This window comes from Piliocolobus tephrosceles, chromosome 20 (genome assembly GCF_002776525.5).
Source record: "Piliocolobus tephrosceles isolate RC106 chromosome 20, ASM277652v3, whole genome shotgun sequence".
NCBI classification, from domain to species: Eukaryota; Metazoa; Chordata; class Mammalia; order Primates; family Cercopithecidae; genus Piliocolobus; species Piliocolobus tephrosceles.
The window spans coordinates 48,467,330-48,481,582 of record NC_045453.1 but is presented as its reverse complement, the minus strand read 5'-3'; the positions used below and the strand labels follow the sequence as shown (position 1 = coordinate 48,481,582).

The following is a 14,253-nucleotide window of genomic DNA, read 5'->3' as shown; positions in this document are numbered from 1 at the left end:
GCTAAGCTTCCTGAGTAGCCCACCACAACTGGCTAATTTCTTAACTAGTTTAAGAGAATAAACTAGGTATTGATGGAACGTATCTCAAAATAATAAGAGCTATTTATGACAAACCCACAGCCAATATCATACTGAATGGGCAAAAGCTGGAAGCATTCCCTTTGAAAACTGGCACAAGACAGGGATGCCCTCTCTCACCACTCCTATTCAACATAGTGGTGGAAGTTCTGGGCAGGGCAATCAGGCAAGAGAAAAAAATAAAGGGTATTCAATTAGGAAAAGAGGAAGTCAAATTGTCCCTGTTTGCAGATGACATGATTGTATATTTGGAAAATCCCATTGTCTCAGCCCAAAATCTCCTTAAGCCAATAAGCAAATTCAGCAAAGTCTCAGGATACAAAATCAATGTGCAAAAATCACAAGCATTCCTACACACCAATAACAGACAAACAGCCAAATCATGAGTGAACTCCCATTCACAATTGCTACAAAGAGAATAAAATACCTAGGAATCCAACTTACAAGGGATGTGAAGGACCTCTTCAAGGAGAACTACAAACCACTGCTCAATGAAATAAAAGAGGACACAAACAAATGGAAGACCATTCCATGCTCGTGGATAGGAAGACGCAGTATCATGAAAATGGCCATACTATGCAAGGTAATTTATAGATTCAATGTCATCCCCATCAAGCTACAAATGACTTTCTTCACAGATTTGGAAAAAACTACTTTAAAGTTCATATGGAACCAAAAAAGAGCCCACATAGTCAAGACAATCATAAGTAAAAAGAACAAAGCTGGAGGCATTATGCTACCTGACTTCAAACTATACTACAAGGCTACAGTAACCAAAACAGCATAGTACTGGTACCAAAACAGATATATAGAACAATGGAATAGAACAGAGCCCTCGGAAATAACACCACACGTCTACAACCACCTGTTCTTTGACAAACCTGACAAAAGCAAGCAATGGGGAAAGAATTCCCTATTTAATAAACGGTGCTGGGAAAACTGGTTAGCCATATGTAGAAAGCTGAAACTGGATCCCTTCCTTACACCTTATACAAAAATTAATTCAAGATGGATTAAAGACTTTAGTAATATAAAGGTATGTAAGATATGTAAGACCTAATACCATAAACCCTAGAAGAAAACCTAGGCAATACCATTCAGGACATAGGCATGGGCAAAGACTTCATAACTAAAACACCAAAAGCAATGGCAACAAAAGCCAAAATAGACAAAGGGATCTAATTAAACTAAAGAACTTCTGGCCAGGCACGGTGGCTCAAGCCTGTAATCCCAGCACTTTGGGAGGCCGAGACGGGTGGATCACGAGGTCAGGAAATCGAGACCATCCTGGCTAACACAGTGAAACCCCGTCTCTACTAAAAAATACAAAAAACTAGCCAGGCAAGGTGGCGGGTGCCTGTAGTCCCAGCTACTCGGGAGGCTGTGGCAGGAGAATGGGGTAAACCCGGGAGGCAGAGCTTGCAGTGAGCTGAGATCCGGCCACTGCACTCCAGCCTGGGCGACAGAGCGAGACTCTGTCTCAAAAAAAAAAAAGAACTTCTGAATGGCAAAAGAAACTACCATCAGAGTGAATAGGCCACCTACAGAATGGGAGAAAATGTTTGCCCTACCCATCCGACAAAGGGTTAATATCCAGAATCTACAAAGAACTTAAACAAATTAATAAGAAAAAAACAAACAACCCCATCAAAAAGTGGGCAAAGGATATGAACAGACACTTTTCAAAAGAAGACATTTGTGCAGCCAACAGACACATGAAAAAATGCTCATCATCACTGATCATCAGAGAAATGCAAACGAAAATCACAATGAGATACCATCTCACACCAGTTAGAATGGCGATCATTAAAAAGTCAGGAGACAACAGGTGCTGGAGAGGATGTGGAGAAATAGGAATGCTTTTACACTGTTGGTGGGAAGGTAAATTAGTTCATCCATTGTGGAAGACAGTGTAGCAATTCCTCAAGGATCTAGAACTAGAAAGACTATTTGACCCAGCGATCCCATTACTGGGTATATACCCAAAGGATTATAAATCATGCTGCTATAAAGACACATGCACATGTATGTTTATTGTGGCACTATTCACAGTAGCAAAGACTTGGAACCAACCCAAATGTCCATCAGTGATAGACTGGATAAAGAAAATGTGGCACATATACACCATGGAATACTATGCAGCCATAAAAAGGATGAGTTCATGTCCTTTGTAGGGACATGGATGAAGCTGGAAACCACCATTCTCAGCAAACTATCACAAGGACAGAAAACCAAACACCACATGTTCTCACTCACAGGTGGGAATTGAACAATGAGAACACTTGGACACAGGGCAGGGAACATCACACACTGGGGCCTGTCGGGGGGTGGGGGGAGGGGGGAGGGATAGCATTAGGAGAAATACCTAATGTAAATGACAAGTTGATGGGTGCAGCAAACCAACATGGCACATGTACACCTATGTAACAAACCTGCACGTTGTGTACATGTACCCTAGAATTTAAAGTATAATTTAAAAAAAAAAAAAAAAGAGAGAGAGAGAAAGAGGGGATCTCATTATGTTGCTCAGGTTGGTCTCAAACTTCTGGCCTCAAGTGATTGTCCCACCCCAGTCTCCCAAAATGCTAAAATTACAGGCGTGAGCCAGTGTGCCTGGCCAGATTTTTAAATTAAAAGTTTTATTTTGAGATAATGGTAGATGTCCATGCAGTTTTAAGAAATAATACAGATTCTGTGTTTCATTTACCCAGTTTCCCTCAATGGTAATATTTTGAAAAACTGTAGTACAATGTCACAAACAGGACAATGACACTGATACAAATCATCTGATGTTACTCAGATTTCATGTTTCACTTTTATTCATCTGTATGTATGTGTTCATATTTAGTTCTATACAATTTTATTCCATGAGTAAATGGATTTAGCGACCACCACACTTATGACACAGAACATTTCCAGCACCATAAGGATCCTTCATGTTGCCCTTTCGTAACCACGCTCACTACCTTCCACACCCCTCCTTTTTTTATTCCCTGGTAGCCACTAATCTCTTTTCCATTTTTACAAGTTTGTCACTTCAACAATATTATATATATGGAATTTTATAGTACGTAATCCTTTGGAATTGGTTTTCATTCTCTTAGCATAATTCTCTGGACATGTGTCCAAGTTGTTGCATTTATCAAGAGTTCAGTCTTTTTATTGCTGAGTAAGTAGTATTCTATGGTGTGGATGTATCATAGTTAAACCATTCACTCGTTAAAGGACATCTCGGTTCTTTTGAGTTTTTAGCTATTTCAGATAAAGCTGCAATGAATATTCATGTACAAGTTTTTATATGAATATAAATTCCCACTTTTCTGGGATAAATGTTCAAGAGTGCAATTGCCAAGTTGCATGGTTATCGCAAGTTTAGTTTTATGAGAAATGGTCAAATTGTTTTCCAGAGTGGTAGTAACATTTTATATGTTGTTGGTGTACAGAAACAAAATTGATTTTGGTATGATCTTTTATCCTGTGACTTTGCTGAACCCACCAATTAGTTTGAGGCTTTTTGTAGATTCTTTGTGATTTTCTTTTTTCTTTTTTGAGGTGGAGTTTTGCTCTTGTTGCCCAGGCTGGAGTTCAATGGCATGATCTCGTTTCACTGCAACCTACCCCTCAAGCAATTCTCCTGCCTCAGCCTCCCAAGTAGTTGGGATTACAGGCACCCACCATCATGCCCTGCTAATTTTTGTGTTTTTAGTAGAGACGGGGTTTCGCCATGTTGGCCAGGCTGGTCTTGAACTTCTGACCCAGGTGATCCACCTCGGGCTCCCAAAGTACTGGAATTACAGGCATGAGCCACCACGCTTGGCAATTTCTTGTGATTTTCTATGTAGATAACTATGTCATCTGCAAGTATGCAGAGTTCCACATCTTCCTTTTCTACCTGTATGGTTTTAATTTTTTTGCCCTATTGCAGTGGGTAGAACTTCCACTATTGTGCTGAATAAGAGTGGTAAGAGTGAACATCTTTGCCTTGATCTTAGAAGAAAAGCATTTAGTCTTTCACTATGAAGTATGTATGATGTTAGATACAGGTGTTTTGTAGATACTATTCACCAAGTTGAGGCAGTTCTCCTCTATTCCTAACTTGCTGAAGAGATAGATTGATTGTTTGATTTAGAGATGAAATTGCACTCTGTCACCCAGGTTGGAGTGCAGTGGCATGACTGCAGCTCACTGCAACCTCCACTTCCCAGGTTCAAGTGATTCTTCTGCCTCAGCTTCCTGAGTAGCTGTGATTACAGGCACATGCAACCATGCCTGGCTAGTTTTTGTATTTCAGTAGAGACAAGGTTTCACCATGTTGGCCAGGCTGGTCTCACAGGGTTCACTATTTTGGCCAGGCTGGTCTTGAACTCCTGACCTCAGGTGATCCACCCACCTCAGCCACTGTGTCCTGCCTGAGAAGTTTTTATCATTTATAGATGTTAGATTTTGTCAAGTATCTTTCTCATCAATTGATATGATCATATGTTTTTTTCTTAAGTCTGTTGATATGGCACACATTGATTGATTTTGAATGCTGAGCCAGCTTTGCACATCTGGAATAAATCTTGCTTTGTCCTGGTGTATATTTCTTTGCATACATTGTTGTATTTGATTTGCTAATACTTTTTTGAGAATTTGTGTGTCTAAGTTCATGAGACAGATTGACTCTCTGGAATCAATCACATACACTAACAGTGAACATCATCCTGTAGTTTTCTGTATTTATACTGTCTTGTTTTGCTGTCAAGAATATACTGGTCTCATGAAGTAAGTAATACTGATCTCATTGACAGGTGTTGATTCTTCATTTTCTCAAAGAGACTGCATGAAATTTGCATTAATTACTCTCAAATAGTGGTTAAAATTCCCCAGTGAAGTCATTTGGACTTGGTAATCTCTTTTTTGGGAGTTTAATTAATTTAATTAATCTCTTTTTTGGGAGTTTAATTAACTAAATTAATTTAATGACTATAGGACTATTTGGGTTATGGATTTTCTGTGGTTGACTTTTGGTGATTGACCAATTCATTTTTGATAACAGTACTCAGGCAATTCAGTGGAGAAAGAACAAACTTTTCAATAAGCAATGCTGAAATAAATTAACAGTTATATGCAAAAAAAGAGTGTCAACCAAACCCTAACACCTTATACAGAAATTACTTTAAAATGTAAAATGAATCTAAATGTAAAACATAAAATTCTAAGATTTTTAGAAGAAAATATAGGAAAAAGTCTTTGTAACCTTGGTTTTGTAAGAAAGTTCTTAGATATGACACCAAGGCAGTCCATAAAAGAAAAAACCGATAAATTGGACTTCATAAAAATAAAACATTTTTGCTCTGTGAATGACACTGATAAAAGAATGAAAAGACACAGGCCATAGAAAAGGATAAAATATTAGCGAATCACATATATGACAAAGGACTTGTATATAAGATACATAAACAATTCTGAAAACAATAACAACTCAATTTTAAAATAAGGGAGCAGAAGACATGGACAGACACTTTACCAAAGAAGATATACGATTGGTAAATATGCACATGAAAAGATGCTCAACATCATTAGTCATTAGCAAAATGCAAATTAAAACCACAATGAGATACAGGTAAACACTTATTAGAATGGCAAATAAAACAAAAACACAGTAGCCCAAAATGAGCATCAACAAAAACTGACAATATCAAGTGTTGGTGAAGATGTGGAGCAACTGGAACTCATATATAGGAATGTAAAATGGTTCAACCACTTTGGTAAGTAAATTTGCAGTTTACTATAAAGCTAAATATAAACTTACCATATGACCTAGGTGGAAAACTTATGTTTCACACAACAACCTATACATTAATTACAGCTTTGTAATTGCCAAAAACTGCAAACAACTTTGTGTTATTTAGACCAATAGATGCTAAATACTTTTTCTACAGAAGAGGAAACCTAAGTAATATGTTGATGGTTTTAACAATAACCAACAATTTGTTCATGCCTCCTTGTACGTATACCCTTCTGCATTGTGACTTTGCCACTTGTTGGTTTGGGGTTTGGCCATGTGATTTTCTTTGCCAGTGGGACAATAGCAAATGTGACACTGTTGGAGGCTTGAAAATGTTTGTGCATTGGGACTTATTCTCTCTTGCAGCTGGGAACCCTCTGTCACATGTAAGGCCTGGACTAGCCTACTAGATGAGAGATCCTCTAGCCACCCTAGAATCATCGGAGTCCTCATGCAGAGTCATCAAGCCCCAGCTCAGCTGGATCTTAACTGCCCAGCCAAACTATAGATTCATAAGAAGGAATAAATGCCATTTTAGGCCACTAGATTTTGGGTGGTTTGTTAAGCAGTAAGAGCTAACAGATATAGCTGATATTAAGTTAATTTGTCTCCAATCTGGTGGACCCAAAAGTAAATTCTTTGGGCCTGCCTTCTTTGCCTCTAAGCAAAGTAAAAAAGTGGTTCTCCATCTTTGCTGAACACTGGAATTATCTAGGTAGCTTTAAAAAATAATGACATCTGGGCCGGGTGCAGTGGTTCACACCTGTAATTCCAGCACTTTGGGAGGCCAAGGTGGGTGGATCACTTGAGGTCAGGAGTTTGAGACCAGCCTGGCCAACATGGTGAAACCCTGTCTCCACTAAAAATATATAAATTAGCTGGGCATGGTGGCGCTTGCCTATAATCCCAGCTACTGGGCAGGAGACTGAGGCAGAATTCCTTGAACCTGGGAGGCAGAGGTTGCTGTGAGTCGAGACTGCACCATTGCACTCTGCATTCCAGCCTGGGCAACAGAGTAAAACTCCGTTGCAAAGAAAAAAAGAAAAGAAAAAGAAAAAAAAATCTGGATACTACTGGTATATATATGATTTAATAGGTATGAGGTGCAGCCTGGCCACTAGGGGTTTTTGACATACCAAATGATTCTAAAACAGAAAAGGCAAAGATGTTACCTAATACATTGGCCTGCTCGGTAACGAACATGGAATGAGTGCAGTTTCCACTCTCCTGCTCGTGTCTCTAGTGTACCTCTCTCAGAGAATATGTAGTGATACTATTGTGTATCAAGCTGATCTCCAAGATTTGCTGCTGGTGAATCAAATCAGAGCTTCACCAGTATTAAGTTACTTATGACTTTTTCTAGATGCTACAGGGTTGACCTACTCTCCATGGTCTCAACGGCAATAAAAACTCCAACTAAATGTCTAAATGTGACCTTAAGACCCATCAAAACTACCCTCACTTATTTGCTGAATTATGATGGTGGCCACTTTTTAATCCTAAATTTCACTACCGGCAATAATTTGAGAACCCTAAAGTTATTGGTGTAGAATATTTAACACCTGATAATGCTGTTCTCATTTTTTTTCCGACCTAAAAAATATCAACTCTTTGAGAAAAGGAGCTAGGGCTTTGTATGACTTATGTAACAATTTAATAACAATTTTTTTTTGTTATAATTATGTGCTTGACTAGTAAAATGAGATTTTACAATTAAATGCAGTGACTTATGGGCTCAAAAACAGAAAAACCAAACCCAATGGCTCAGGTTCACAGAAACCTTAAAATCAGACTCTGATTTTGATTTTTGTGCAATTACTACATTATAATTAAACAGTTTAAAGAGAACAAAACTTTTCCCCTGCAGAGAATGAAATATGAAACATAAATTTGTTTATAGATCATACTCATAAACATATTAAGATTCATGACTTTTCAGTGATAATGTGGGGAGTTCACAGATGTATCTAAAGAAATCATGTTTTATTTGGCTGAATAATCCAACAATGTTAGTGCTTTATGATAAAATCAGTTCCTTGTTTGGATACTGTGCATTTTTCTGTTACAATAAATAATTTAAATGTCCCTTTTTTCTTCCCTTTACAGAGACTATTTATACTCCCTTATTATTTTGATATCACTCTTGAGTTTTCCATCATTTTAGTCTTCAAAATATACGCTATATTGGTGACTTTTTGCTTTGTTTTGTTTTTAAATAGAGACAGGGTCTTGCTCTGTCACCTAGGCTGGAATGCAGTGGTGCAATCACAGCTTATTGTAAACTCAAACTCCTTGGCTCAAATGATCATCCCATCTCAGCCTCCCTAGTAGCAAGGACCACAGGTATGCACCACCACACCTGGCTTGTTACACATGCGCACACACACACATATATTTTGAGATGTCCATATATTTTGAGCCTGGGTCCAGCCCAGGCTGGAGTGCAGTGGCACAATCTCACCTCACTGCAACCTCTGCCTCCCAAGTTCAAGCGATCCTCCTGCTTCACCCTCCTGAGTACCTGGGACTACAGGCATGGGCCACCATGCGCGGCTAATTTTTTGTACTTTCAGTAGAGATGGGGTCTCACTATGTTGGCCAGGCTGGTCTTAAACTCCTGACCTCAAGTAATGTGCCTGCCTCAGCCTCCCAAAGGGGATTACAGGCATAGGCTACCATGCCCAGCCTATAGTCTTATTATATTGCCCAGGTTGGTCTCAAACTCCTGGCCTCAAGCAATTCTCCGGCCTCAGCCTCCCAAAGTGCTGGGATTACAGGTGTGAGCCACCTTGCCTGATCAGTAGCTTTGATTTTTAATACCCCAAATGTCAAGTTTACTATTAACCACAAACCTTGTCAAATTCCTGTTGTCTTTCAGAAGTTACCATATTTATAATTTGCTCCAAGTTACAATGTTGGTTTTATTTACATTTATTTATACAGCATATCTAATCTGACTGTCTCAGGTGGTCAGTTGTTTATAGATGAGATCCAAGAGTGTTAAGGCCCTAGATGTGTTTTAAGAAGAATTAAGATATCCTTAAACTTTACAGCAGCATATCCACCCTTCTGAAGTATTCCAAAAATCTGAAGGACAGACAGAAGAATTTTCTGTTGCTACCAAAAGGAAAAACCACTGGAGAGCTCATGAATACTTCAAATGCAATTATGAGCAATGCAACTCCAGAACTGCCTTTAAATGGAGTTGTCCTCTTAAAAAGTTAAAATCAGTTTTCAGATATTTTTTCCAGAGAGTACTTTGAGATGCATAAAATGGAATAAATCAGTGCAATACAAAATAATGAAAATATTTTACACTTGTATTTACAAGTTAATTTCATAAACAGACTATACTTGATTAAACAACAAAAAGTTCTTGACTTCCATCCTTTACAGCTAGAAAAATAAATTATTTTAATAGTTATTTAAACATGCCTCCTGCTTCCAGAGAAATTAATGTATTAAATATATGTTTTTTCAAATTATCCCTAACGTTTACATAAACTTAAGAGTAGATATTGCTCTATTTTTACAGAGAATTGTAAATAGCCTTTTAAAAAGCTAGAGTAACTTTCCACTAGTTAGAATTGAACATCGTAAAATATAAAAATTTTATAAACTGTATAATTCAGGTAATTTAATTATGACTAATCTGTAGGAATATACAATACAAATTTGTCAGTCATCCACAATTAAGTATAATTATTTATGGAGAAAAATTTTACCATGTCCAGAAAAAGATTTTATTCACATTCTTGAAAGATAGCTTTGTTCCCAATAAATATTCCTCCTACTATTTCTGTACATTTTAGGAAAAGATGTATTCAATTCAAAAATAAGTAACATCCAGTTATTTGACTTTTTGCTTTTTTCTTGCTTGAAACTGCTCTGTTTTGGTTTTTATAGATTTAATCAACATTGACAAAGCAGGATCAATGGACTTCCTTTGTGATTCTTTTTCGATCTCACTCTCTTTTTTCTTTATTGCCTGTGTAAGTTCTTGTTCTTTCTGTTCTCTTTGCCGGGCTTTCTCCTCAAGGATTTTTTCCATAGCTTTCGTTTTCTTGAAATTGGGATCTGAGGGGTCCAAATTGAACAAGTGGGAAGTGTACATTGCCTGAAACCGTGCATCGCTAACATTTACCTGCAAATCCAAAAAAAAAATTAATAAATTAATTAAACAAAATTACTAAAGCAAAAGGACAGAAATGGGGCCAAATTTAGAAAGTTGGTGAGTTGATTATATCAAATGCAAAGCTGAGCGTTTGTACTGATTCATTAGGAAACTGTTTTTCCATAGATCTTTATGGCCTACCTTTGGACCACAACTTGTGGGGCACCCTGTTCTTATCATGCAAGGACAATGTATTTCAAAGGGAATTACAGTGGGCCATATATATATATATATATTATGGCTGGTAACTACAATGATCACTTAGACAAAATGACTGTAGGAGTAGTTTGTGAGGCAGGGCTTTCCCATGCTTACAGCACAGAATCAATTTCTCACCAGCATAAATAAGCCAATCAGAACATTTGCTGGAGGCCCTGAACTCTGAGTACATTTTTAAAAATTTTAATCTTGGTGCCAAAAATAAGGAACTATTGAAGGTGATCCATAGATCAAAAGATTTAAAGACCACTATGGCAAAGAATCCATCCGAGATCAAGGTCTGGTCAGACACAATCCCCAAATTTATCTTCCTTCTATAAAAATTTGTGGTTCCACGTTTAAGAGTATACCCTTAACTCCAGCCAGCCTTTGAGGGTTGCCAGGCAGATGGGTAACCAGCAAGAAAGGGAAACACAGGAAACACAAGTCCACCTGGAGATGGATTGTAGCTCTACTTAGTTATCATGAGGACAAGAGACTCAATACCCAGAACAAGGAAAAAATCCCACAAAAAATATTTATAAGCATGATTATTAATATGTGAAGGCAGAATGACTACAAATCATTCTTTGCTTTTCATAAGGAAACTAACTCAATAAAAAACTCCCTGGAATGGGAGCACATGTGAAACTGACTCAAATAACAGAAGCTACAGAGTAGCCCCCAAATCATTCTGTAAGGACTTAGAAGCCATCTGTATTCTACCCTCCATTGTTCGAACAAATTCAAAATTTCCAAGATTTCCCCCATCTTATTCAGGGCCAGTTCTTCCACATTAATGGTTGGAAGTCATTAAGCAGTTTCTAATAGCTATTTGTAGATTTTCGGTAGAGGGCTCAAACTCATGCTTAGGGGACTCTGCAGCCATTAGGAATATGTACTCAACAAAAAGAGGCAGGAGTAATGGAAACAAAAAACACAGCAACAGAGAAAACATGGCTTACTGTGCTGGCCACTGCACACAGTGAGAGTGGGACCTGTTGTGACATGAACCTGCTATTCAAGCATACCTTTGCTGGTTCTCTGAGGTATGGAACTCTGAGGTTCACTGTATGTGATTCTAACATTAAAAACTACACATTTTTGGTACAACATGGCTACCAAAATACAAGTCAACTATTGCACCTGGTGCTCAACCAAAGAAACAATGATTTCATCTACGCTGGGATGAACTGGCTGTGCTGGACTAAAAGACAGTAGCTTTGGCTCTACCATCAGTCTTTCCGAAGACATTTTCTTTTTTTTTGAGACAGGGTCTTGTTCTGTCGCCCAGGCTGGAGTGCAGTGGCACGATCATGGCTCACTGCAGGCTCAACCTCCTGGGCTCAAGCAATCCTCCCACCTCAGCCTTCTTAGTAGCTGGGACTATAGGTGTGCACCACTATACCTGGCTATTTACTTATTTTTTGAGACAGTCTCGCTCTGTCGCCCGGGCTGGAGTGCAGTGGCACGATCTCTGCTCACTGCAAGCTCCGCCACCTGGGTTCACGCCATTCTCCTGCCTCAGCCTCCCAAGTAGCTGGGTCTACAGGTGCCCGCCACCACGCCTGGCTAATTTTTTGTATTTTTAGTAGAGGCAGGGTTTTACCGTTTTAGCCAGGATGGTCTTGATCTCTTGACCTTGTGATCCGCCCACCTTGGCCTCCCAAAGTGCTGGGATTACAGGAGTGAGCCACCACGCCTGGCCAGCTAATTTTTTAAAATTTTTCATAGAGATCAGGGACCCACTATGTTGCCTATAGTCTCACTCATGGACTCAAGTGATCCTCATGCCTCAGCCTCCAAAAGTGTTGGGATTATAGGTATGAGACACTGCACCTGGCCCCTAAGACATTTTCAAGGGTAACTTTGACTATGCTGAATTTCTATCTGCAGAGCTGACTTTAGATTCAATTCCAGCTTTAAGAGACTAGTGCCTGGTGTCCATGGTTACCTCAAAGTCATCCTCTATTAATTCCTTCTTTTTCATGAGCTGCTTCTTCTTCTTTTTGCTCAGATTCTGGTGCTCCACAATCTTGTTGTAATTGAAGTGTTTCTTACTGTCCTCATCCTCATCCATCATAAGCAAAGCCATTTCAGCCTGTGGAGAGCAAAAAAAAATTCAAATGTACAACAGTGCTTTTTTTTACCCCCCAAAAGGAGTATAGGGCACAAGATATCCCTTCTAGGACGGAAGGCTCAATCACTAAAACTCTGGGGTACCACCTGTCATCTGTAAACTGACTGTGGATTACCAAAACAAAGAGATCTTTATATAGCAATAAGGTAGAATCTCTGGAAGCAACATTACTGAGAGCAGGAGAGATAAAACCTTGTAGTTAAAAACCAGGCCCCATTTCACTAAGTGTGACTCATTAGTAGGCTGCAGGAACAAGAGTCCCCAAGTACCCTCAAATAAAAAGTTCTCATTTTCACTTGGTTCTTTTTGTGCAATGACACTAAATCTAGCAAATGGTTATTTTGTGATGCAAATTATACTTTCTAAATGTGTAACTTTATAACAAGTAGGTTTTTTTTTGTTGTTGCCGTTTGCTTTTTTTGGCCTTTACTATTTCGATACTGATACAGTTCTATGAAGGTAGGATCTTAGTATCTGCTTCTGAAATCTAGTAAATGTCTTTTACACTAAATGGGTATTTTCTACCAACCATGGGATTAAACAGGAACCCTCAAAAATCAGGTAAATAACCATATACACTAGTAAAAATACAGAGTATGCTCTCGACCTTTGTGGATCTTCCTATATTACTACTTTAGACTACCTTAATTTCCTTTCATCACTGGCACTTGTAGCTGGCTTTTCAGAGACATTTTCCACAAAAATTGATTTTCTTTGTTGCTATTTAGATAACTTTATGAGTACTGCTGTATACGCAATGAATAGAGAATAGACGATACATTAAGATGCAGAGTTTAGGTGGCCAGTCAGGCACACTTCTGGCAGTGACATGTGAACATCAGCCCTAGGAGCACTGCTGCCTTCAATTCCTGCCTCAGCAAAAGCACATATGACTCTGTGCCAAAATTACGTGTGACTCTGGACATAGTGGGTCACTGAAGCATAGGTTCACTGCATTTCCAAGAAAGAATGTAATTTTGTACATTAAATATATGTATTCACAATACAAAAATCAGAAATTTGCATTTGGCAAACCATAACCACAAACTCTATTACAGGACAGACTCAGTTTGAATTAAAACTTATGGCAATATTACTTTGAGGTTTTAAGGGTATTTTCTGTCCCAGGTATAGTAAACGTTTTTAAAAGTGAGATAATTTCCTCCTAATTTGTAAAGGAAAATAAATACCCTTGAGTTTGAGGTAAATTTTAACTTTGTACGAGCTGGAGAAATTATGTTTGATAAAAAAACACTGTATTTAGAAACTATGCTGCTAAAATATTTAATTCTCTCACAATTTAGTTATAAATGTCACTGCTAAAATAAGTTGTTTTTGAAAATTAGCGACATGTACAACTTCATTTAAATTGCGCCTATGAATTATCCCCTGAGCATGTAACAATAACCGCATTTTACCTTTTGTCTTTCTACTTCAGTTTCTTCTTCTGGAGATGTGCCATCTTTTGCAGATTTTTTCTTTATACCTGGCACAACAAACCAACATAAGAGGGGAAAAATTAGAGGACTATCAGCAACATTCTGTTTATGCTAGGAACAAAAATACAAGATATCTAGGAATAATCTTAATAAATGTGTTGAAACTAAAGGGAGAAAAAACATGTTACTGAAAGAAGACTGTGGATATATGAATGGAATAAATACAATGCTTCTGCATGGAGTGACTGCATGTTATAAAGGAAGAATTTCTTTCAAAGTAATGTATTTCTTTGTAATACACATCCAAAGTAATACAGTTCCTGTGTGGAACATGAGACTTCTAGCCCAGGGTGACTACTGCACACTGTGTCTCCTTTCCTTGTACCCAAGCTATACTGCTGAGTGAACTGCCGTGAAGACGCGATGAAGAGAAACACCCAACACTGCCCTGCTG

The 14,253-nt window shown here is 38.3% G+C and overlaps 1 protein-coding gene across 3 annotated transcripts in view; it reads right to left on the bottom strand.

The window, feature by feature from the left end:
* Positions 1-8,755: 8,755 nt before the first annotated feature.
* The window catches only part of ESF1 (ESF1 nucleolar pre-rRNA processing protein homolog), a 70,118-nt gene continuing 64,620 nt past the window's right edge, over positions 8,756-14,253 (bottom strand). The window contains exons 11-13 of one of the 3 annotated variants that reach the window (XM_023217838.2): positions 13,779-13,846; positions 12,175-12,321; positions 8,756-9,992 (exon numbers count right to left, since the gene is read on the bottom strand). In XM_023217838.2, the coding sequence (XP_023073606.2) occupies positions 9,699-9,992; positions 12,175-12,321; positions 13,779-13,846 (509 nt within the window). In that variant the 3' untranslated portion in view covers positions 8,756-9,698. The remainder of the gene's footprint in view (positions 9,993-12,174; positions 12,322-13,778; positions 13,847-14,253) is intronic. The other 2 variants (XM_023217836.2, XM_023217837.2) reach the window with 2 other exon arrangements.